The sequence below is a fragment of the Vidua chalybeata genome, chromosome Z (assembly GCF_026979565.1).
Source record: "Vidua chalybeata isolate OUT-0048 chromosome Z, bVidCha1 merged haplotype, whole genome shotgun sequence".
NCBI lineage: Eukaryota > Metazoa > Chordata > Aves > Passeriformes > Viduidae > Vidua > Vidua chalybeata.
In genome coordinates this window covers 74,072,612-74,099,329 of record NC_071570.1, presented here as the reverse complement: position 1 = coordinate 74,099,329, position 26,718 = coordinate 74,072,612, and the positions used below count along the sequence as shown (strand labels likewise).

The 26,718-nt window shown below is 40.8% G+C and overlaps 1 protein-coding gene across 2 annotated transcripts in view; it reads right to left on the bottom strand.

The window, feature by feature from the left end:
- The window catches only part of EDIL3 (EGF like repeats and discoidin domains 3), a 241,025-nt gene that overhangs the window by 27,580 nt on the left and 186,727 nt on the right, over positions 1–26,718 (bottom strand). For both annotated transcript variants that reach the window (XM_053968850.1, XM_053968851.1), the window contains 2 exons: positions 25,655–25,799; positions 19,432–19,616 (listed from right to left, as the gene is read on the bottom strand). In XM_053968850.1, the coding sequence (XP_053824825.1) occupies positions 19,432–19,616; positions 25,655–25,799 (330 nt within the window). The remainder of the gene's footprint in view (positions 1–19,431; positions 19,617–25,654; positions 25,800–26,718) is intronic.

Here is a 26,718-nt window from a genome sequence, read left to right as displayed (position 1 = left end):
GTGTCTCTTGGGGACATGGGCCAGTGGTGGCCTTGGCAACGCTGGGAGAACAGTTGGACTCAACTATCCTAGAGTTCTTTTCTAACCTAAGTGATTCCCTGATTCTTTAAACACTTAAGGGCTGCCCTGATTTAGAAGTACCTTGTGTCTCTCCATGGAAAATGTTCAATATTAAGAAGAGCAACAGGGCAGACTGAGGGAAAAAACGTCTACTCTTCTACAAAGAGCATTGATTTTTTTTAGTAGAAAGCAGGTAACTTGCAAACATCAGTGGGTTTACTTGTGGAACTGTGGCTCAAGAAAATAATTCCTAAATTCACAACAAACATAAGTATGGCAACATTTTACCTGTATTTCCAGAACTACAAATGCAATCATGCTGCATGGATGCTGATACTGTGTTTTACGTTCAGTAATTTGCTTTAGAGGTTGAGATGATGATCACATGATGGCTGCAAATTCTGAACCTTGGTTTGAAACAGATACTTGGAGGGCAGGAAAGGGACTTTTTGGAAGGATCAGCTGTGCCATGGGGGAATGGCTTCCTACTGTCAGAGGGCTGGATGGGACATTGGCAGTCAGGAATTGTTCCCTGGCAGGGTGGGCAGGCCCTGGCACAGCTGGGGCTGCCCCTGGATCCCTGGCAGTGCCCAAGGTCAGGCTGGACCCTGGGGCTGGGAGCACCTGGGGCAGTGGGAGGTGTCCCTGCCTTGGCTGGGGTGGCACTGGGTGGGATTTAAGGTCCCTTCCAATCTAAACCATTCTGTGATTCCATTATTCTGTGTCCTGCTGGTGCACAAGTGCGTAAGTACCAGAGGCTAAATCAGAGACCAGCATTCATGCTTTTAAAGCTATCTCTCCTGCATTCCTCACTTCCCTTTTTTGATTTCACATTCAACTGCCAAAGAGAGCCCTCAAGAAAGAAGCCGACGCATTTCGCTTGCCCAAGCAACACGCGCTTGAAATGGACAATGTTTTTTTTTCAGAAATGAAACAACAAGATCAAAAACAAAAAAAGAAAAAAAAAATGGAAAGAAAAAAAAAAAAAAGAAACAAACCCAAACAAACCACATAATCCCTTCTATTTTTCCTGGGATGCCTCACAGAAAGCCCCACTGGCCGGTGTGGCAGTGAAATTATCTGCAAGCAGCAGCCTGGCAGTATTTTGATTGCCTGGGAGCCAGCTGGAGTCTTAGCACCTGCAGGATCCCGAAAGAGCTTTTATTTCAGAACGTTGTAAGCTGGCACCAGCTGTGGACAGCTCTGGGTGGGAGGAGCACCCTGTGGAGATTCTTTAAGGGGCTGGAGGGTGAAACATCACAGGTTTGCATGGCACCAAGGAACACAATTCGCCCCTGCAGCTACACAAATTATTTATGCAGGGTGGATGGAAAACCCAGGCAGAAATTCTTTTACAAAGTTTTGGAAGAAAAAAAAGCAGATTTGAATGAGGGAACTCTTTCAGTACATTTGGAGGGTCCTTCTTTGTGTTCTGGAAGTCTTTTGTGGTCAAAAAAATTATTTTATTACAGAAATACTCATGTTTATTTCTAATCTGTATCATCTATCTCTGTCTTTATTTCTAGCACTACTTTTACCTCTATGTCTGTCTCTATTTCTATCATCATCTCTATTTTTATCTCTATCTCTATCATTTATATCTATATTATCTATTTCTATATCATCTACAGATGCACACACACACATACACACAGAGGAATATATACTTACATATATTCAGACATACATATTTAAAACACAGTTAATTTTTGCCTAATGGTTTTCCTATCTGTCAAGTTGCTCTTGAGTTTACATGTGCATTCTCCCCAAAATACTTAATTTTTTGCTTTAAAATTCTAAGTTATTTGTACACGGAGACCAGCCCTTACCACAGCACTCTGTTCCCCCATGACAGGAAGAAATATACAGGGATTTGTGTGCTCTGTAGAGAGGTATAAATGTATTTTCAATAAATTCAACTGCAGTTAGGTGGAAGTGGAATCAAATTTCAAAAAGAAAAACATTGCTGAACACAAGCAGGAAAAGAAAATTTCTTGAAGTAGAGGAAATCAAAGACCAGGAGATGCAATGCAGGTGATTTAATTACAAAATGAAAATAAAAGTGTGGGGGATGTTGTGGCTGTTGTATCTGAGGCATCTATAACAAAGACCTCACACCCACAGCTTGAGAACTTTTATTTTGGTGCCAAGGACATATTTGATGATATTAATTCCCTAATAATTAAAAAAAAATGTAAAATATTAAAACTTTTATTTACATCATTTTATTTAGCCTGAGGTTGATGCTTCCTTCTGTAGGCCTGCACTACCCCACCGTCAACACAGAATGTTTCAGTATTTCCTGAAAGTAGGGGAAATTAAGGATATGATCTTCCTGTTGATGGCAGCAAGCCTATCAGCTGGCCCCATAAGGAAGAGCCATTTTCTCTGCAAACCTTGTCTCAGCTACCTCCTCACTGATGCAAGAAGGTGATATGTTATTTGTTATGCACATCAATGCTCCCTCAAGTATTCTTTTTTTCTTTTTTTTTTGGAATATTGTAGGAGTAGCCTCCTTTTATCATTGCTTCCTGCACCATTTTTACACGCACTTACCCTTACTAATCAGAATGCTGGCTTTTCTGAAAATCAGCAAAAATAATTTAGGTCAAAAATAAGACAAATAAAGTTTTACTGGGCACTGAAAATGCCTTTTAGCTGTTCTTTGCTACAAGTTCTTTGCTACACTTAAGTCACGTGTGTGTTAAATTTGCCACTGCGACAGAAAGGAGGGTTCTGCATATGGAACACTGTGTTTTATTTGTTTATGGTTTCTCATCCTGCACATCAGAGAAAGTCAGGCTTATTTCTGCACAGCAGATGAAAAGCAATGATCCCTGAGAAATATGGGACTAACCTTTCTGAGGAGAAAGCACTGAATTAAAATAAATGAGATGGGACTTGCCAGTATTTTTTATGTACCACTTAATGTAGAGCTCTGCAATATACATTTTTATCTGCACAAACTCCTTCAGGAGCCAAGCCTTTTCTAAACAGAGCATCAAATCAATATGAAGCTGTATGGCATATGTTTTTTTCCCTTCCTAAAAGCTGATAATTTTATCTGCACTAAATTATACCCCTCTTGTTCCAAGGGTGTTCTCTGCATGCATGCAAACAATTCATAGCTATGTACGCAGCTGATGTGTTGCCACACCATCCCAAGAAACTGAAATTTAATCCACAGCTAAACAGAAATAGCAGCACCAAAAAAAAAAAAAAAAAACCCAAAAAAAACTACAGGTAGATCACCCATGCTTCAGGTTGACTCTTTCCCACAAGCTGATGCAAGGAACCATGAGACACAAAAGTTCTTCTGCCTTTGATCTTAAATTAGTGTGGCTTTTGTGGGCCCCAGAGAGGAAAGTGTTGTGTTTTGCTCTCTCAGTGCCCAGGAGCACACAGATTAGCCTTGCTTCTCTCTTGTTCCACTGCCTGGAACAATGCTGGGAGCTGTTGCAGCAGCTACACCACCAGTGACAGGCAAAAAAATATAAAGGTTAAGCTTCCCACAGCTGCTCAGTTAGGAGTATTCTCATCAGACTGTCTATTTGTTTCATAATTTGCTTCTGAAACTGTTTTACTGCTGAAAGGTAGCCATGCAGGCACCTAGACCTCTTCATCCATCTTGTAATCTGCTTAGTTATCTTACAAATTAAACTCTGTGGGTTTTTTTTTTTTTTTTTTTTTTTTTTTACTCCGCTGAAGCATATAAAACCACTACTTCCTAAAGGAAAGTATTTAAAAAAGTGCTGTTCATTATTTTTGGCTTACTGCTTAAAATGTAATTCATAGCATATTCACCACCATAAACCATCCCACAGGCAGCTGATTACTTCAAGCACCCATCTGAATTTAAATACAGGTTAGAAATGTGTTGACACAGCCAAAGATTAAATACATATAACTGCGTTTGGTCATTAAAGTAAAAAATACAAAGAGACAGCAGTTATCATGCAACGTTCTGCAATTGATTTCCCTGACATTAAATTTACCTGAGTTGGAGTAGTTAATGCTCAAGCTTGCCTAGTCTCAAATTTGGTCATCTTTTGATGTATAAATTCTAAATGCATACGGATGCAGAATATTTAGAGTTTTGACAAACCCTGCACCTCCAAACCTGGCATCACTGAGGTGGGTGGAACCATGGGAGGCAGGAGGACGGGTGGCAAAGGCAAAATGCAAACCTCAGTTTGTTTTAAGAGGATGAAACACCTACAAGAAAATTAAATCAGGATGTCGACAACACAACTCAGGCTGCTGCTGTTTCAAGACAGCACAGTTATCCTTATACAAATTATTTTTCCAGGTAGGTAGGCTATATTGGGTATTTCTGTAGGGTGACTGACTGAATTTTTAAGTTAACATGAGTCTGGAACCAGTGATACTTTTAATTGGAAAAATGTTTAAAAGATTTTGCCCTTTTTTCTCTTGGAAGTGACACACTCCTATTATAAAATCAATATACACCTCAGGATACCCTTATCAGCTCACTAAATCCCACAATTTTGGCACGGTACAGAGCAGTGCAAAGGTGTGGATTACAGCTATTGAGCAAAATCTCCCCATGAATTTGAAAAGACATACAGACACCATTAGTGACAACATTACCACCCCTGGGTAATTCTGATTTAATTTTTATTCTGGCAGGCTGACCAGTGCCTGACTGCAATAGAACATCCAATCTAACGTGCTGCTTCAGATCAATTTGAGGTTTGAACCTCATGTGAGGCTTCAGATGGATCCTGCAAAAACATGTCACCACTTCACCCCTTGTGATGCAGCTAATCGAGAACAGCTCATTAGGTCTTGCAGCATGTTTCATGTTAAGTGTGCGTAAAAACTCAGCAAAAATAAAACGCAGATGCACTGACGGTCTCACTATGAAAGGCTAAATATTTTTACAAGCATTTTGGCATTTGTTGAAAAATTTGAAGTTATTTGTCCGTGTATATATGTAATTTATAATTGAGATTATTTGTTTTGCCCAGAGAAGCTGCCCCTGGATGATCCCTGGCAGTGCTGGACACTGGGGCTTGGTGCACCCTGGGATAGTGGAAGGTGTCCCTGCCATGGCAGGGGGTGGAATGGATGGGCTTTAGGGTTTCTTGCAACCCAGACTAGTCCGGGACTCTGTGAAATCAGTAAAAATTTATATTTTGGAACATATGTGCAAATTTGGAAGCATGTAAAATAATTGGCAAAAATTAAATATGACAAAAACATTGAGTTCTAATGTAGGGTATCTAAACAGGTCTTCAAGCATTAAATTGCACCACCCATGCAATATCCATTGATCTGCTGTACAAATTAAACCACCACAGGGGGAAAAATAAAAACCAGACCTAGGAAAGTATATCTTGCAGGTAACATTCCCCCTCCCTCAGGTGATAACAAGAACAGACAACAGAGAAACACCTGCTTGTTCTTTTTTGGGTGGACAAGTTCTCATTTCCATGCCAGTTTCCTGGTGCCTCTCCTGCTCCCTGTAATGTTCCCTCACAGCAACTGCAGCAGTTTTTATTGCTATGATGAAGTGCCAAGCATCCAGGGTTCCCTCACCACTCTTTAGCCTAAATCACTCATTTTTGTTACTTGCTGAAAGCTAACACAAAGAGCTTTCACCTCGATCAGGGTTCAAAATCTTTCACCCTCTGTTACCAGCAAGAGACTCCTGAGAGCCCTCACAGCAAAAATTGAGGCTCTTGTTGCACTCACATTTTAAATCTCTATTTTTTCTCCCTGCTAACATCTGTAGTGGACAGAGCCAATTATGGTCTATGCCTTGGTTACTCATCAGTGTGCCAAAACCATGTCTGGATGTTACAGTAAATTAAGCTTTTTGTACATATTTTGCTACCAGCATCTTTTCTGTTCTCCAATTATGTATTTAGACCAGGCTGAAAACTATTGCCATTTGTATAAATCAAAGCAGCTGTCTGTACTTTTAAAATCTAATTGCTTATTAGTAACTCTCCAAAATTCTTCTGTGAAAAACTATTTTCTGTCTATCTACATAGTAATTTTCAATTCCTTCATGAAGTATAAGCTCCTCTGTTCAGTTTCACTGCATAGCAGAAAGAATATTGTGAGCATCACTTGACACTAACACACATAATGGTAATTTAAGGGGTTAGAAATACTGATAATGAAGCAATTATTATTAGGTAATAACAGAAAATGTGTCGTTCTCCTGGCTTCCTGCTTAATTGCCATGTAGGTGATTCATTCCATGGTGAAGGTATGTCAGCCATATAATGGGAAATACTGCAGAGTGCTTGAGATGAAAAATGCAGGAATCAAAAGAGGAATACATGCACACGGAGGATTTATTAGATATAAGGAAGCTCCTTGGCAGACACCAGGCACTCATCACCCTCCTTGTCCACCTGCCAGTGCCTGAGGGAACTTTTCAGAATGAAACCAGCAGATCTGCTAAAAGCAAATCCCAAGTGCTTCATGTTATCTGTCCACACAATCAGGCTGCCCTCACTGCCAGCCTCCAGGGTTTTCTCCATTTCCTAAGGGGTGACTGGAAAAGGGTTATGCTAACTTCAGGGGATGCTGGCACGATGCCATTTGTAGAATTGAATTTGATGTGGAGGGATATATTTCAGGTTATTAGCCCAATAATATTGGGAAAAAAACAAACCTGTCGCACAGTTACAGCAAAATTACTTCAACTAAATATACTGCAGGGCAAATTTGGGTAGAACTTTTATTTTGGTTAAAGGTAGGCCCCTAACAAAAGGTAACCATCTCAGCTCAGCAGATTCAATGGAGGGAGCAGTGTATTTATTTTTTGTCTCTCAGAGAGGTACTTCAGGTAAGTGGTAATTTTTCTTTGCCTTCCTTTAAGTAAGACTCAAGAGGTGGACTGCCAGTGACTTGCTTATATTTGCCTAAAAGGGGTTTAGGAAAAATGCAGACACATTTGTGCACGGTAAAGAATCATATCAAAGTTATCTTTTTACAGGAGGCATCCCATGGTAAACCAGAACAACAGCTGCAGGACATGATTCTGCAGAAATAAACCTGAAAGCTCTATAAACCTAGAGTAGCATCCATAAATCAGTCTTTTTGACTTTATTCCTGAGTAAATGGAGTTATGCAGGCTCGGTGGGGAAAAATTGCCAGGCTACACATGTGCACAGCAATCTAAAACAAAACAAGAACAATACCAAAAAACACCCAAAACCCAGACAAATCCCCCAAAAACAAACAAACAAAAAAAAACCCCCACATCCAAAAGGCAAAATATATTCATACATATATACATATATATATATATATATATATATATATATATATATATATATATAATAAAGTATATACATACATGCATACACAGAGCATTTTTCATTCACTTTCAGGTCAGGGAATTCCTTGAGCCTCGCGTGCTTTCCCCATTCATTAATTTCCAGTGGGTTTCTTCCTGTGAGTACTGGATGACATCATGACCTTGGACACAAACGTTCCTCTCACAGCCACAAAATCACTTGTCAGAGTTTCTCTGGTCTATCCTGCTCTGTGTAAAACCAACCCCTAAAACCTGACTGTTGATACCCTCTGGTTCCTGTTGCACATCCTTTACCCACAACAGGCAGTTCCTTATTTTTTCCTAATGGGAGTACAGAGAAGAAAAAGGAGGTGCCGAGAGCATAAAATTTGTAAATTCATAGAGTCTATAGGTGGCTGCTGGTATGGACTACAATGACCAGAGCGAGCTCTTAGTGTGAATATACTTCTTTAATTTGTATAAACCTGCCACCTGCTACTCTCTTGTGATACCATTTAATTCTTATACTGTGACAAATGCTTCACACTGCATACCAAACCCATTTTTTCTGTGCTCTTCCTTATTTTTTTTTTTTTGTATGGTACCTACAGAGAACTTAGAAGATTTGACTCAAATTGGGGGGAAAAAAAATTAGAACATACACCAGCTAGCTACTTTTACCTCTGGTTCAAGAATTGTTTCTCCTGGATATTGACCCTTCTTAGTAAAACAAAACAAAACAAAACTCAAAACAAACAAACAAACAAACAACCAAAAAAAAAAAAAAAACCAAACCAGAACAACTCCCCACCCCCAGCATTTTGTAAAATGTGTCAGTTAATGGCAGTTCCTGAGCTGTAAAAATCCTCCTAAGTAGCTCCTACAGCAATGTGGTCCTAAAAGCTGGTGTGATAAACTAACTGATGCAACAAACAGAACTGCCTGCCTTTTCATTTTAATCCCTGCTACACGACACTTAAAATCAAGGGCAGTTCAGTGAGATCTGTGTTTTAACAGCAATGCCTTTTTAGAGCCATGGCATTGAGTTTCTTTTTATGCTCTTCCCTTTAATCTGTGAAATAATGCAATGACACAACGCAAAGTGACAGATGACCAAATTGTCCAGAAAGCTCCTCGCAGAGTCCCTATTTCAGTTTTAAAGACCACATTGCCTAAATGGCATAAAGTGCCACCCTAAAATGAAATTTACAGGTCTCTGGAAAACTGAGGAGCAGATTAAATTTGAATAATTAATTTTAATGTTTTCATTTATTTTCTTATGCATTAAACTTTAAGTTGCTTGTATCTTTTATATGCAAGAAATAAAAACCTAATTCCCAGGGTTCAGTTCTCATTTCAGCCAAAATGAAACAGGAAGGCTCATGCAGTGTGGGAGGACTGCAATGCAAATTGATTAGCCAGAATTTCCACCTTCTGAGTGAGATACCATAATAGATGATAGAAACTTTTTTTTTTTTTTTTTAAATCATAGAAATAGATGCTACTGAACATGACAACACTTATTTACAATTGCTCCATTTACCCCAGAATGCCATTATTCCACTTGAAATTCAACTTTTCAGAGGGTCAGAAAATTACAGTGCTGTGGTCCTTCACAACCTATCCTCTCTTGCTCTAATAGAAGGTGTCATTATTGTTTCATTAGAACTAAAACCAGATAACTTTTTATGACATTTTCCAGTGGAGTGCAACGCAATCAGAAAATTGAAAAAACTGTAGTGGGAAAGAAAATGGTGCATCTGCAGAGATAGAAAGTAACTCAGACATACAAAATTCTCAAAAGACCCTTCCTTCATTCATTTGTATTTTGTCTATGATGTATATTTTAAATGGAAAATTACATTAGAATTATTAAAAAAAAATCACGTTGCTCATATTTACAGAGTCATATTCCCTTAGCAACACAAAATTACATACAGTAGGATGGGGAATAAAGAAAATAATGGGAATAATGTTAAGACTCTCTAATAATAACCCCCAAATAGCTCTTAAATTCTCATAAAACAGAGATTTAATTTTTAATATCAAAAGACTTCCTAGGACTATGAATTATTGCTGTGAACCTCAGAAAACAAGACTTCTAAGCTCCTCTCAAATAATAAACAACCCTCCTGATGTGTTGTGGAAAGCAGAGCAAATCCTACAGTGGTCCTGCAATTTATACGTGTGTGTGTGTGTATATTTGGGGGGAAGCGAAAAGAATAAAAGGTTTGGCGTTAAGACGCTGAGAAAAATAAAACGGTTCAACACTAGTAAGTGAAGAAGAAGGTGTTTTAAGGCAGCTCTGAGGGTTTTTCTGAATCAAGTGTTCATCCCAGCAGAGGCAGACCTGCACGGAAGGCACAGCCAGGCTTGTCTAAGGAGCAGGATGAACGCGTCATTTTTGGTTTTCGGTCACCACACCATTCTGGCTCCCACCAGCTCCTTCGGGCCTGGCTCAGGTTCCCCCGCTGTGTGACCCAACTCTGAGCTCCTGCTGAGGTGCAGAGTTCCTCACCTGGGGCTGAGGCTCGCCCCACTCGCTGTGCAAGCGTCAAGATGCAGCCCACACACAGGGGACAATGGTGGCGTTTCCAGAGGGCCTCTTGGGGAGGATGAGGAACCTCAGTGAGAGGTGCTGAAAACAACAAGGCTGTCTTTGTTGAAGCGTGGAATGGTTTGGGTTGGAAAGGACCTTAAAGCTCATCTCATTCCACCCCAGCCATGGCAGGGACCCCTCCCACTGTCCCAGGTGCTCCCAGCCCCAGTGTCCAGCCTGGCCTTGGGCACTGCCAGGGATCCAGGGGCAGCCCCAGCTGTCAGGGAACAATTCCTGCCAGGGAACAATTCCTGACTGCCAATGTCCCATCCAGCCCTGCCCTGTGGCAGTGGGAGCCATTCCCTGTGTGCTGTCCCTGCAGCCCTTGGCAATTGTCTCTCTCCATCTTTGCTGCAGCCCCTTCAGGCCCTGCAAGGCCACGCTGAGCTCAGCCCAAAGCTTCTCCTGCCCGGCTGAGCAATGGCAGCCATGCCAGCCTTTCCTGCCAGCAGAGCTGCTGCATCCCTCTGCTCATCCTGGAGCCTCCTCTGGCCTGGCTGCAGCAGCTCCAGCTCCTCCCTGTGCTGGCCCAGGGCTGGGGCAGCTCTGCAGGTGGGCTCTGAGCTGAGGGGCAGAGGGGCAGAATCCCCCCTGCCCTGCTGCCCCTGCTGGGCTCAGCCCAGCTCAGGCTTTGGGCTCTGGGCTCAGCCCAGCTCAGGCTTTGGGCTCAGCCCAGCTCAGGCTTTGGGCTCTGGGCTCAGCCCAGCTCAGGCTTTGGGCTCTGGGCTCAGCCCAGCTCAGCCTTTGGGCTCTGGGCTCAGCCCAGCTCAGCCTTTGGGGTCCCAGCTGTGCCCACAGCACCCCCAGGGCTCCTCCAGGGCTGCTCCCTCTGCTCAGCCCAGTCCATGGTGGATCCAGGCTTCACCTTGGTCATGGAGGTGCCTACACAAATTCAGCTGATCAGTGAAGTTTGCAGTCCCAGCATCATCATGTAAGGCAGCTAGTGAGTCGAATAAACAGCCCCTAAAAATCTGCCGCTGGAAAAAACAGACCTGTGTCTTCTTTACAGAGGTGCTTTATTTTCACTAGCTATATATAGAATTAATTTCTAATTGTGAAAATACTTTTCTGCTTAATTATACAACAAAGAAAGGACGGCTTGAAATAGGATTAATATATCTTGTAGTTAATTAAACATGAAGCTTCTAAGGAGATCACTCCAGCAACAAAAGCAATTAAGGCTTGGTTATGTATAGTACATAATTAAGCAGGAAGTTCTTGTAATCCCAAGGACTAACTTTCAAAGCTTGTATTGCTTTAAAATAACCTATTTTCTGGCTTATTTTAGAGAAAACTATCAAATTAAAGTATGAGCACTGTCAACACAAGTATCTTCTCAGCTCTGTCCTAATGTCATAAATGAATTATAACATTAAAAAACACAGCTCCATTCTGAAAAAAAAAGTGTCTATTTATATCTTTATGCCTGTTGAGTGAATAGATGTGTAGAAACAAAAGCCAAAAAAAAACCAGTGAGGAAATTTTGATGAAAGTCTGTTGTGATACTCTATATTACAAGTCTCAAGGTGCTCTTGAAGAAGGCCCAGATAATTTGGGAAATGTTTATTTGTAGTATTTCAGTGTCTACAGTGATTTCCCTTTTAAAGTCTTCTCTGCTGAGATCTTCTCTTTTCTTTCATGTTTTCTGACAGGGAAACTGCTCTTGCTTTACTTGAGGAGCGAGCAGGATGAATGTTATTAAGTAGAGTGCAAAGAGGGTCTTGCACAGCACATTGCTGTAGAGACACACCTGACTTAATGTGGAAATCAAAAAGAAACAAACAAAAAAATAAAAGAGCCAAATATTCTGCTTGGATCAACACTTGACTCTGAGTAGGGTGTTATTAGGGAAAAATACATGATGAAACCAATGGATAGTTTAAGATTCAGAGGCCAACAGGGAAATGCTCATATCTACTTTCTGTGATGCTTTAACATGCTGAGATACAATTTCATTTTCTGCTTACTGCTCGGTAAATGTCAGCCTGGTTTTAAGCACATTTCCCCCTCCTCTGAAGAAAGATAGAAAATGTTCTGCTGCCTTCAAATTTAGATTAATTTCAAGTTCCTTTTCCACAATCCCTTCTTTATGTTTGTGTCTCAATTTCATTATTTACTTAGCTAAAAAGATACCATCTCTGCTTCTCATTTGACAAGATAGAAATCAATCTGTTTCTATGCTCTTTATGCATGGAACGGAACACAAAATTGAATAGCAGATTTTGAACAAAAATGTTCTGAAGTCAACTAGAATCTTACAATAAAGCTTCACTGTGTTTTCAAAGTGGCATAAAAAGAACGCAAAATTGATTCTTATTCAGAGAAGAATAGATTTCCTTGACCCTTGTATATTTTACTCATGAGATGCTGACAGATACATGAAGGAAATATTAAGTATCTTGCTTATTCAAAAAGTAATATTTGAGAAAATACGTGCAGGGCTAATAAAAATATCACATCTCAGTTAATAAAGCACCAAGTTCTTGGAAAACAGAACTAGATACAGTTCCACTCCATTCTTTCACCCTCATTGTGCTCTGGCTTTTTGCCTCGTCTTTGTTTACATCGGGTATTTTTTGCTTCTTGAAGACAGTTGACCTTGACAAGGTCATTTTGCTTCTATCATTTCCAGATGAAACAACTGTGACCAACTCTGCTTGAGTCAAAAACCAATTCAGGGGTAGCTACAAAAACAACAAACAATTTTATTAGGAAAAAGTGGATGCTATTTTGAAGCACCACCATGGAAGAAGAGGGCACAAATAAGAAACACATTTGGACCCTTTTTTTTCTGTATTCTTACCTAAACAATTGTGTAGCCATTTTATTTTTTTTTTTTAAGGGAGTGCAAGGGAAATATGCCTCTGCTTCACAAATTGAGACAGAACATTGTTTCAAGCCAGTGAAAATGATAGCTTGGTAAAACAGGCAGGAATTTAAAACAATGAAAAACTAACATCTTTCCATTAAAATTTCATGCACTGCATTTTCAGAAGGTGCTGCTATTCAAGTAACACCAACATTCCCACTGCAAACACACAGCAACAAAAAACTGCCTCAGACTCAGATCCCCTGTACATCAAAATTCACAACAACCAGGCAGGTTTTGCTTACGCTCCCAGATTTTCTGAGGCAAGATCAAAACCTGTTATTGTAATAGGAGATGAGTCATTACTCAATTTAACTTTCATCTGCAGGGGAGTGATACTCACAGAGAACCTGCGAGTCAGTGAGGGAGCTGACAGTACTCTCTTGCAGGATTCCACTGCTTAGGGAAACTTCCCAAGTAATTTCTGTTACTGGTGATTAATTTGTTATGTGTTAAAGACAGGCTCTGGAGCACTGATTTAACCCCACAGTTCTTACTGAAGGCTTAACAGAGAGAGCAGGGAATATAATTCAGGGAAAAGAGCAGGACTTTGTGAAACACGACATTTTTCTACTATAAACTCCTATCCATAGCTAATTTACAGCTCAGACAGGGTCTTTGTTCCTGTTCATGGTTTAATGGTTTAGTGGTGGTGCTGGATTGATGGTTGGTCTTGTTGATCTTAAAAGTCTCTTCCAACCTTGATGATTCTATGATTCTATGAATGTGACATCACACAAATTTTTGTCACAGAGCATAATCATGCTATGTCTGTCTGATGCCTATTTTCTGGACAACTTGCAGTAGAGAGCTCCTGTACTCTGTCTGTCCTTCTAATAATCCCTCTGTATTTCTCCAGAGTAAAATCAATGATTCTACAGATGCGTCAGACTTGGCTACCTATATGATAGAATACAGCCTAAATAAAGCATTTCAAAGGAAAAATAAACCAAGATTTTATGCTGCCTTATTTAATTTCTAGGCTTAAATTCATTTACTACTATAAACATTTCCATAAAATGAATTGCAGAGGAAAGCTTTGCAAAGTCAAAAGCAATTTAGGAAGGGCAATGCTGAAATGCACAATTTAGTAGCATTATTAATGTGAATAATGCATTTAATTTGAAATGAATTAGGGAAAAAACTGAGTTAGAGTGCAAACCCTGGAATGGCCATCAAATACACCTGGAAGACAACTCTGAGTAGGAAATCAAGGCATAGCTCCTAATACAATTTCTGTAAGATATATGTTAGTTAGCACTGTTAAAAACAGATTGGCAACATACAAAGATTTAAAAAAAATGGAAAAAAAAAATAAAAAGAAAGGAAAAGAAAAGCTCTTTGTTCATCCTGTCATCTTGAGTTGCACGCTGTCCTAAAAGCAAATAGTGACCATCTAGTTGCAAAAGTAAGCCTATGGTTCATGGGCAATTGAAGAAGTGAATAAAGTGACCTGTTTAACATTCTAGCCTAGGCAATGCAAAGTCAGTACATTCAGCAGTGTGAAAATTAGAAGTGGGCATCAGTCTTTATCTCCTTTTGTCTTTGACTAAATCGCTCAGAGCTCTTTGTCCATTATTACCTTATCCTACCACTGGCTGCTTTTTTTTTGCAGGAAAATTTATCTATAGGAAGTCTCTGGCAAAAAGTGGGAAAGATTTGTGTTAATAATTTATTCCCAGCCTGCCTTGAGATGCATCCTGTGAGTTACCAGGCTGTGTGAACAGAGTATGGCACTGTGAAGCCACTCCTCAAGGTGGGCACAAGAGCAAGGAGGTGCCAAAACGCACTGTCTAAATTAAGTCCTTCAAGTAGAAGTAACAGCTGCCACAAAAGAGATGTTTTTGCACTGGAAAGACAAAATGACTGCAAATATAATTTTTTTATCCCAATAGAAAGCACAAAAAAAGGTCTGATCTCTGCACAATTTTCATTTTGTTATCTGAAATCTCAGAACTTTAGAACTGTGAGAAATTCTAGTAAAAAACCAGCTCAAGCTTTGCATCTGGAGAACCAGAGACCAATTTTGTTGCTGTTTCTGTAAAGAGCATTGATTTCTTTCATGGCCCTATGGTTTATTAAAGCTGCAGAGAAATACAGGTGTCTTCTGTTTATAATGTGATCTATTTCAGTTCACAGCTCCTACAGAACACCCTGTCTCTCCAAGCCCACTCACGATGCATGGCTTAGCAATCCAACCCTTCCAGAAGTCATGCAATTTCCTCATTATGTTAACTACCAGATTGGTTTTAAATGAACATTTCATCCTATTCCAATTTTGCATTTTTTCAAGCCCTTATTTAATTATGTTGTTAAGCTTTTTTTTTTTTTTTTTTTTTTTTTCCCCGTGTGTGTGTGCTTTGTGTTTTGTTGGATTTTTGGGGGCTTTTTTTGATGTTTTTTACTCAGTCTGGGTGTTAAAACAATTAAACTACAGGTCACATATAAATCTCTTATTTGGCTACTTTGACCAGTACTGGTATGAATACATGTTTTGCTAATGACACAAATTATCAAGAGAAAATTAAACAATCCACACAGTTTTCTCCTTGTGAGTTGTTGAACAGGTCTCCAGATGAGTTGTTGAATTGCTATGGTATAGTGGTTTCTTATCTAGAAAGATTCTTCAGAATTCATTGCAAATGAACAGATTATTACATCAAAAAAGGGGGGGAAAGAGTCAGCTGGAATAACAGACAACACAATAAGAAAATACCATGTGAGAGAGTAAGAACATTCCTTTTTTTTTTTTACTCTATAAAAAAAGAGTAGAAGCTGGGTTTGGCTTAGCTTTTAAACAGCAACTCTGATTTGATCACTTGGAAGCTTAAACACTGGAAATAAATGCTAGAAGATGAATATAAATATAAATGAATATAAGTGATGAATATCATGATGGCATGATAGAGATGCATTTTGTATATGTATGACGAAAAGAGGATAATTATTTGGAATGCAATTTTGTCTTTGTTTTCAAACAAGAGGCATTTTCATGCGAAAAAGATGGTTATGCATTAAACTGAAAGAATAATTTGATTGCAGCTCTGAGACAATCTAATGGCTTTGATAAAGAATCTCAGTAATATTGTCTAATACTGAAGATTAGTTTGGCAGGAAAGTACCCAACCCAAATGTATAATGCCACTGGCAATCATCACATTTTTAAAGCATGTAGGTATAACAGTTTCTCTGCCAATCTTCCAACAATCTGTTTATCACCAACTGCTTTTTCTAATAGTGTTTAGCTGGTTCCACAATCAGAAGGGGAAATATTGTAATTTGACATTGCTGTTGCCTTCAAAAAAACCCAACACATCATCAGTTTTAAGATAAAATACTGGCAATACCCTGGTGTGGTTGCAAAGTCAGGGCTAGGACAACACACAAAACAATTTATTCAGAGAGGATGGCTGAGTGGGAGGAGAAAGCTCCAGGTGTTTGGGGACACCAAATGAAGTGACACGCCAGAATTTAACTAACAGTAAATAAAGAAAAGGGAGTTTAAGCTGCTGCCCTGATTTCACAACTTATAACAGCAGAAAATTAGTAGCAGAGCAGCCATGGATTTTGAGAAAAATGTTAATTATTTTGAGCTATCCCCGTTGCTAGGAAAATGAGATATAGAGTGGTGAAAATCCGTTTACAAGAGCGTTCTCCAGGCATCTGAAATATCAGTTGCACTTTCAAAAATAATCTTTACAGCCTCAGTGGCTCATTTTGGACATAAGGCAGGGAGTTCTCCATCACATCCTTTAAAGCCAAATAAGTGAAGAAATGGTAAGTGGGGCAACCAAATGGAAGAGCAATCCTGGATTGTGTCCAGAAGGAGCCTGAGCACTCCAAAAACTTGCAGCATCCTCTTCAAGGGAATGACAAGGGTATCTTTGAGGAAGCATGTGGGGAATTCAGCCCCAAGTTTATGACAGAGCTAGAAAAGTACAATTTTAATGATGTAATCTATTTAACTTTCTCTTCATGTCAAGAAAATACATTTTTTCATCACTAATGGTGGTGTTTGGTGTAAATAAATGTTATTTGTGCAATCTGTAGCTTGTAGAGTCTAAGTCACAGCAGATTTTCAACAACTGTAGCATGATTAAGGTGAGTATTCTGTCCCCAAAAATGCGCATTCTGTGCCTGGACACACAAAATACTTCTTATTCTTAAATTATGGATACAGTGATCCAAAGCACTTTAAACGAAAGAGCTTAATTGGTGATGGCTGTATTTTAAAATACACAGCAGATTCAGAGTTACCTTTTTTTGAGAGAAAACTGAGTAAAACAGTCCCAGCTCCTGAGAGAGGAGAATTTATCTCTAGAGTTCATCCAAAAGTGCAAGTAGCATTTGCTGCATGATTCAAACATCACCTCTCAGCAAACATTATCACAGCAGGTGCTCTGAGATGGATGTCAGCACACCAGATTTTGAATTGTTGGTAGCAATAGTGTTTGGGCAAGGATACCCAAACAATGGCATTTAGTGAGATCAGATCTGTTCAAGCCATCCACACGCCCCAACAATAAAAGGCAAACGCCAGGCTTTCCCCCCAGTTTTTCAGGCTTTCTCGTGAAAATCAGTAGACATAAAGCAAGAAGGGCCTGTGGAGAACCTTCAAAAGGCACGGAAAATTGACATGGTAAATATGATATTGGTAAGCCAGCGACTTCAGCAAAATCCAGAAGTCTGGGCTAAATGTCTGGCTGTAAACCCATTTCAGGGCACCATGGAATCATCACTCTGGGCCTGATTCTCTGTGGAATGGCTGAGGGAGCAGGGCATGCAGACACATTTTGCTTTCACACGCTTTTCCTTACAAATGTGTTTTGACTGAACTCTGTGGAAGCAGCAGCAGGATGATAAACCTTTCAGTCGACGCGTTATAAGGCTTCAATATAATACTCTGAGTTTTAAGGAAAAGAAAAACCACCAAAAAAAAAAAAAAAAAACCACAAACCCAGAGAGAACTACCAGCAGGGAGAACAAGAATGAACAGATGAATTCAAATGATAGACATGTCTCTGTTACAGAATCATTACCTACACTGGAAGCATATGAGGCTGTCTCAAGTCATGGCCTGAATTCAGAATAACCAGCCTGTAGCAGAAGCTAATGACCACCTTAAGCACTGAAAAAACAAGTGGATTTAATGCCTTTTGAGGTTTAGTTTTGATTTTTTTTTCACTTTTTTTTTCCCAAACATGAAATATTAGGATCCTTTTTTTTAGAAATATCATTATGTGTAATGATTTTTAGGAAGAGGTAGATTGTTAATATTCTTGTGGAATTGTTGAAGTCAATACATAGCCATATGAAAAACTAACTAAGAGATGAGTATTTCTTCAAAACTTTCTTTTTGACCAGACAATAAAAATTATTCCTTATAGTCCAAAGGCTTGAAAAGACAGTGCAATTGATCAGATTAAATTTGCAGGTTCAGGTAAATTCAAATATAGAAAGACTACAACAGCCTGAAAAAATTGAAAATATAAGGATTAACTATGCAGCCCCTTGCCATCTGTACTTAATTAAAAATACACTGTCATCCACAGGAGCAAGAAAACACAACAGGAAATTTCTGTGGAGCCTCTGCACACCCTTGGTTTGACTGATGGGGCTAAAATGTGATGCAACCACCTCTCTTTCCTGTGGTAAAACATTTTCATCTGCTTCTCCACCATAAAACACAGCAATGAAATGGTCATCCTCCACAGAAGGTACTAACTGCTCTTCCAACACGTTGCTCTAAAAGAATATCAGCAGATTCCAGGATCTCCAGCTATTCCAAAATTAAATAGGGCAATTTCTCCATCCCTTTATGGAAAGTGCGTAAACTTGGGAGGAAGAAACAGTAATCATATTCCTAACTTGCTCAGCAGCTGTAGGCAAAAAAGGCTAATATGTCATAATTTATATGTGGAGAGATTGCAGGGGGTTAGTAGCCATGTCTGGTGCTATTGAGGCTTCCCACCGAGAGCTGCACTGCAAAGTGGCAGCTGACTGAAAACACTGCTATTTTCAACAGTTCAAAAAATGTAAATGTGTCAGTGGCTGGTCAAACAAGCTTCCACACTGGTGATTTATTGAAATCTCTCACATTAGTGAGTTGTATGAATCACTCCTGGGCTGAAAACAATCCCTGTGCACAGGTTTATAATGGATTTAGGTGCTGAATCAGTCTTGCTGGCTCCAGAGTCCTGTCAGGAGGTAATTTTGGGCAGCCTCAGTTAGACAAAGATGATTTCTACGGGCGGGATTCGCTAAGGTGCACAGAGCTGAAAGTAAATATTCTTTTCCAGGGAGCCTTGGAAGGGCAGAAGAAAGGAAAATAAACTCATCTCTCTCCACAAATGAGGGGAATTCAGTGAATCAGGTCTGCAACCACCATTTTTGTTCATTAACAAAGGAAAACTGGGGCTAGTGGAGGCATCCCTGGGCAGATTTTCCTGCAGCTGTGATAACAAAAACATGAAGATATGTTGGGCCTTCAGAGCTTGTGGCAGAGCTGGGAGGGTTACAGTCAGAAACACAAGAATTTGAATATAAATCTGAACCAGAGAACAGTCCCCGCGCCTGAAACACAAAGAAGACAGAGATCTGGGAAAAATCCGCGTGAAAATTTACCTGCAGCCACTGTGACTGGTCATTGTGGCCTGAGGTCCAGGCATTAACTTTGCCTTGCTTGTCCAGCCGGGCTTTCCTGGGCTCCCAGGCGAACATGTCCATGTTGAGGGTACGGAAAACGCTGGAGGCAGTGATCTGGAAGTCCTGGATGTGTCCTGATTTCATCCCCAAGGGCTCAGAGCAACCTGGAACAGCAGGGCAAGATCAGTGGCGCTACCTGCTTATCTCTGTCAGGGGTTTAGGTTTTCTGTTATGGCAGAGAAAACCTGCAATACTTGAAGAAAAAGATGTAATCAAGACTATTGTTGGAGACACTTGAAAACAAATAAATGAAAAATAGTCAATTCAAGGCACTTTGTTTCAACAATTGCTGGGGTGAGTCAAAATCAAGATAGAGAATTCAACATATTTTATCCTGGCATATACTTATGGAGCGAAACAAAATGAAAAGATTACTTTTGTCTGTGCTTATCTTATTTTTACTTTTCTCTCCCGCAGGAAAATATTGTTTCCCCTGTTCTGTTTGATTTTCCTTATGCTTTTATGCCACCTCACATCCCCCGTGTGTTTGCTTACTGAACAAACATTATTTTTTCTTAAAACCACTGCTGCAGTAAAATGCTAAAAAGCCCTGAGCTCTTTTACACTTTTGAATTATTTGACATCTAGGTAAAAATCCAGAAAGCCCAAAATCCCACTGAAGGAGGGAGAGCCCACAGAAAAACAATTGTGGAAGGAAGATATCACTTAGGAGAAATCGATAGTTAATAGCTTATTTGTTTGTGGACATCCCACACCATTGAGTTATTTTGCTGTAGAAAAGATAGATCTTGGGCTTCTCCCTCCTCTGTTCCGTGTGAAAGAAAATAAAAATAAAAATTGGTAAGTGGCTCTGTGCTCCTCTGCCTTGATGTTGTGTGCTGGGAATGTGGAAGGTACATTTGGATGCAGAAGAGGGAAGAAACAAGATAACAAGATGTGGCAGCACTGAAACAACAGGACTGGAAACCAGAGAGGGCAGATGACCTGCATGGTTCTAAGATTTAAACAAACAAAAAAAACAAAAAAAAAAACAAAAACAAAAACCAAAAAAAAAAATCATAAAAAAGAAAGGCAAATGGCTGAGAGAGAGAAGGCTGCTAAGAGGACAGGAGAGGTGGGTGTATGGCTAAGGGGGTGGAGTGACACTTGACAATTGAGGTAAAGTGAAAGATGGAAAAGATGGAGATGGGAACATAAAAAAATAAGCTGTTTTCTCAATTTCTTCCTGTCCCAGCAGTCAAAAGCTTGCATACATGCAGTTACAATACTAACATGATCTTTAGTGCAATATCTCCTGTATTTAAAATTTGAATATTGACATGCTTCATGTTAAATTAAAACAAACAAACAAACAAACAAACAAACTCCACCAAACAAACAAATGAAAAACCAAGAGAAAACAGAGTTAACTTTTGAAAAAAAACTCCAATCTTATATAACTGATTCTCTCTCAGTGCACAAATGGAAATGGCACAGCTTTGTCTGTAGAATGGACTCATTCAAACACACAACAAAAAAAATTTTCCTGGGAGTGGGAGGAAGCAATTGATAATAGAAATAAGAGAGACTAATCTGCTGCTTTGGAGAGGGACTTTGCTTATTATTAAATTCTGAAGTATCACTCCAGGATCACAAGGACTGTCAGCAAGGATGTTTCATCTGAGGAATGCTAAGGAGGCTCCTGACACAAAACCATGGGTTGTCAAAGCTGTGATTCAGTGCTGGCCCAATCCATCAAAACCAGTTCTATCTTTTCTGAGTATTATTATTGATTTATGAAGCAACAGCTGTGCCTGCCTGTGTGCCTGTGCATGCGTGCATGGATTAATGGGATTTTACACTCGCCTGCCTTCTCCGTGGCCCCAGAGGGGGTGGGAAGACAGTTGTTAAAGGTAACGGGGGAAAGTGAGAAGAACAGTAAGAATCTGAAGAGGCAGACGTGATGCACACAGGTGTCAGGATGTCTTGGTGCTGTGCCACAGAGAGCAGCAGCTTCCCAGCCCCTGCCACAGGAGATTGTGGCTGTTTGGATGACTGAGCCATAACCTACAGCACAAAGGGCAGGGTCATCAAACCAGCACAGGGCTTTGTGTCATCCCTCACAGGTGTGTGTTTGTAACAATGCTTATGTCTCCCTGAAACGTATCCTCTTCACTGCACTGTACCTTTAAATTTGCTTTTCAATGTCCCTGTGAAAGGACTCAATTTCCATTTTTCTTTTTTGAAATCTGTTGAAGTCAGATATAGCTGATGCAGACACACGGCTACACCCAGTGGAGCATCTCAGGCTAGAAAGTTTGAGATGCTTTGGATACCTCCATCTGTGACAAATTATACTTGGTACCTCTGCATGTTTAAATCTAACCAGGTACAAGTTTGCAGGTCTTATTTCGTCTAGCTCAATGGAACAGGAGAACGGAAATAGTGAGAAAGAGTGGGGATTAGCAACTGAAAATTGGAGGAATAAACACAAAGGTTTTTCTCTGTTGACTCTTCAGAGGGCAGAATCTTTTACTCTTCAGTCTGCATCCATACTATGCCTCTCATCTACCCCTTACTTTGAAAAAGCTCAAACCCGCAAAGGAAATATTCAATATCCAATGTAGCAAAGGCAAACCCACAAATGGATCTGCATGTAGCAGTTTTCATGAATCTTGTCTTGGACGAAGATTTGTGTACTGTTGGCAAAAGCAACATATGTCAATTATTTGAGGGCAATGGTGATTTTGTTTTGATTCATACTGTGATTTTTTTTTTCTAAAAGTTGAGAGATTTAAATTTTTTTTTCATATTTTTGAATAATAGAATAGTTTGGGTTGATAGGGACCTTAAGATCGTCTAGTTGCAAATATAATTCCAGCCCTTTTGCCATGGACAGGGGCACTTTTCCTTAAACCTTGATGCTTTAAAGCCCCATCCAACCTGGCCTATAAATAACAAATATAGAATTCCTTTCCAGATTACACAGTTCTGAGGACAAATGAGGAAAGGGGAACCTATCTTTAACTGCAGGTGTGATAAAGTCCCCCTGTGTGTCAGTTTTGTGTGAATGGTGCCTACAGGGACTGTTAGTGATGCCTCAGGTTTTAGCTTTTGTATTTTTCACATTCTGAGCTGCTTTAGTGTGTGGGTCTGAGCTTCACATCAGAGGATGGTGAGGTCTGTGCACAGAGCAGGGAGACAAAACAATTCCTGCTCCAGCTGGGCACCAAGGACAAATGATCCAAAGCTCAGGCCCAGGAGCACAAACAGCGTGGGCTGGAGAGAGAAAAACAAGCAGGATGGGAGTGCCTGGGCTAAAGCTGGAATGGGACAATGAACTGCAAGGTGCAAATGGAGCAGAGCTGATCCCAGTGAGAGCCCCCGGGAGCGCTCGTGCATTTTGGGACCACTTTGGTTCATTTGGGTGCAGCCCTGGCTGGGCTCTGGTGCTGCCCAAGGTGGATCCATGGAGGAAATCCTTTGAATAAATCCCTGCTTTTTTCTTTAGCTCTGTCCAACCTCTGTTCTAGCCTTCACAAGGCATCATTAGGATAAAGAAATAGTTACCAGGGAACAGCATGCCTGAAGGAGATGAAAATTACACACTCAGGAGCTTTCTCTGAGTGAGTCCCACAGGGATGTTTAGGTTCTGGAGGGCAACATCCCTCTGCAGGAACTGAGAAACTCCAAACACCAAGAGCTGACTGAATTGGTGCACAGCAACCAACAAACACGACTGTGAGCAGCAGGCTGCAGGGGCTGCCTGCAGGAAGGCAGATGCTGGAGTGCAGGAGTGAGTTCCATGAGTAAGTGACACTGTTGTGTGAGCACTGATCTGCTGTTAACAACAACAGCTTGATGCTGCTATTAATAACAGCTTAATGAATAAAGGCATTCTAATAAGCAGTAGCTGTGATCTGCTTCTCCCCTCACATCAATACTCTGTGAAGGGAAGGGAAGGGAGGGCAGGACACAGAGAGGTGCAAAACACAAGTAAGGCAGGAACACAGGGCCATGAAAATGAATGCCTAATTTATTGATGGTGGGCTCCACTCGCATTCATCCTGGTTTTCAATGAGATCTGACTGTGGGTCCTGGTAAGTAAAGCTATTTATGAGACTAAAGCAGATTGCATTGAACATTTTGCAGAAGTTTGTCCTAAGAAGGAGTTAGCTTTTATGATGATCCAATGCTGCAAGTCTCCGTGTGTTTGTCACTCACTCACTTCTGTCTCACCAGGTCATGTTAGAGAAGGCAGACCCTTCAGAGTGCAGACCACCTGGAATTAAGAGTGAATTAGTCTGTGTAATTACACCTTTCCTTCAGTAAGTTTGAAATTGCTCTGCTGAGCCTCAGCTGTCCACAGTTTTAAGAAATGATGACCTTGACACCGTTAGGAGACCACTGAAATTAATTCACTTCACTAGCTTTCACAGTTCTTTGAGCAAAACAATTCCTAGTCATTCTGGCAAGGCCTTACTCTAAATTGTGGTTCCAGAAGTGGAAGACATAAAAAAAAAAAAAAAAATTAAAAAAAAAAAAATCTAATAGAACAAAGCAGCTAGACAGGATTTTCCATTTACTCTTAAACCTATCTATATTGGAAAAGGGCTACACCGAGATTAATGCATTACCTTTTCATTTCTGAATCTAGTCTTGACTGAGAATTGTTTAACTCCAGCTGTTTCGATGTATCACTCATGGACTGGATGACTATTGTTAGAAAAGAGGCAGCCACATAAAAATCACTCCTAAATGAATCAGTGGAGTGCTCCCACCAGTAAAACGGTTTATCTCTTGGAAAAGGATAAAACATTTACATGCTTTTGTGAATTTGTAGGGGAACACAGTTCTTGCAGAAGGTGGCTGGAGGTCAGGCTTTACATTTCAGGGCTTTAATAAGAATCTGAGGAAGGTTTATATTAGGTCCACTTTTTCCATTTACTTTTTGCTACAAGATGCTATCCCTGCTTCTGCTAAACCCAGAAAACAAATCCAAACTGAAATCTTGATTAAAGAAGCCCAACCAAGTTTCATCTTGTTGGACTGGTCCTCAACAGCAGGGGAAGCAGGCTCATCCCTCTGAGGACATCACACAGCACAGGGGTGGTGTCACCCCACAGCTAGGAGGAATTACCCAAATCAGGTGTGACAATTTCTGCTGCCATGGGTCCAGAGCAATGCACATCCAGCTCTGGGGCTCAGGAACCATTTTCAGGCCTTGGGTGACACTCCCTGCCTTGTAGTCTGCTCAGGATGGGACATTACGAGTTCATGTAGCCATCAATACATGTTAAAATTGCTAAATGACAATCCCTGGAGGTGTCCAAGGACTGGATGTGGCACTCAGTGCTCTGGGCTGCGTGACAAGGTGAGGATTGCTCACAGGTTGGACCTGATGATCTCAGATCTCTTCTCCAGCCTCATTGGTTCTGTGATTCCTGTGACTAACTGGAGATTAATCCACACAGGAAAGAAATTATGAAGTGCTACTGGGTTAATATCACACAGCCTTACTGGGACACATTCCTGTCCCACTGCAAGTGGCCATCATCACTCAGCTGAGCCAAGTGTTGTGCTGGTGTCCAGTTCTGGGCCCCCAAATTTAGGAAGGACATTGAGACACTGGAGCGTGTCCAGAGGAGGGTAACGAAGCTAGTGAGGGGCTTGGAACACAAATCCTGTGAGGAGCTGGGGGTGTTCAACCTGGAGAAAAGGAGACACAGAGGTCACCTTAGCACTCTAAAATTCCCTGAAAGGTGGTTGTGCTCAGGTGGGGTCACTTTCTTTCACCAGGGAGCACTTACAGAACCAGAGGACACAGACTTAAGCGGCACCAAAGGAAATATAGGTTGGATATTAAGAAAAAAAAATTACTGAAGGAGTGATAAAGTTCTGGAATGGTCTGCCCGGGGAGGTGGTGCAGTCACCATCCCTGGATGTGTTTAAAACAAGCCTGGATGTGGCACTGGGTGCCAGGGCTGAGTTGAGGTGTTGGGGCTGGGTTGGACTCGGTGATCTTGAAGGTCTCTTCCAACCTGGTGAATTCTGCGATTCTGTGATTTTATAACTTAGACAAAGAGGTTGAAAGAGACTGGACAAACTCAGGCTGGCCGAGTGCATTTCACAGGGGGGACAAAACGCGCGCGGTCGGGAGCGGCCGGAGGGGGTGGAGGGCTGGGGGCTGTGGAGATCCCACCTGTGAGCTCGCAGCCAAGCAGCTCCATCCTGAGGGTGCAGTGCCTCCTGCACACCTGGGGGTACAGCCGGACGTACTGGGCCTTGATGGGCGGCGTGAAGGAGTTGGCATACGGGGTGTTGTTGTCCACGTTCCCACGGAACACCTGCGGGGAAGCAATGTTCGCACAAGGAAAAACAAACAAAAAAAATGTGTCAGGAGGATCCCTGGAATCCCAGTGAGTTCCCGCTGCTCAAAGGCACCTGCATTGTTCTGTCTGTGAGGGGCTTTCCCCAAACTGCAGCTGTTTTAGTGCTGCCAGTGTCCGATGTAAATTTTCCCAGCAGAACGTCCCATATTGTGATGGGTTTGCCACCTGGGCCAAACCAAAGTCTCTGTCTTATCACTCCCAGAAACTGAAGCTCCTAACGCAACTAAATTATGCCTTTTTTTCTTGATTAATGCATAAAATAGTCGCAGTTCAATTAAGCCTGGAATTTGCTGTGACTGACGTTTATTTTTCCCCCCCCGGTTCAAGATCCAGCTCCCACTGAAGTGCACTGTAACTCTCCCACTGATCACAGAGGGGATGAGTTGAACCCACCACCACTGATCTATTCACACCTCACTCTAACCAGACATCCCCGTGCTGCGTTTCTCCCCTTCATCATGCTCCTCTTCACACAACATCTTAATTTCCTAAAGGAGAAACTACATCTAATGCTACGCAGTGCCTGAGCTCTATGCAAACTTACACGGTAAACGGGTTTTTTTTTTCCTGCTCTGTGTGCACAGCTCCATCAAAAATAAGTGGTAACTATAAACTGTAAACACACACACCCCGCTGGATGATACTGTTTGTGCAGCACAGAGATTAGCATTGATGAATGGGCTCTGTGTTTCCAAGGGTTAAAGCTAATCTGCCAATGCAATAAAACGAAATTGAAAACAGAGCAATGAGTAATTACTGGTAAACTAATTAATATGAAAATCAGTTAAGTGTAATAAACAGGATTATTCTAGCTTGGGGAAATAGTATTTATGCAACCATCAATTGAAGTATAAGAAATTCTTAGCAGAGAGAA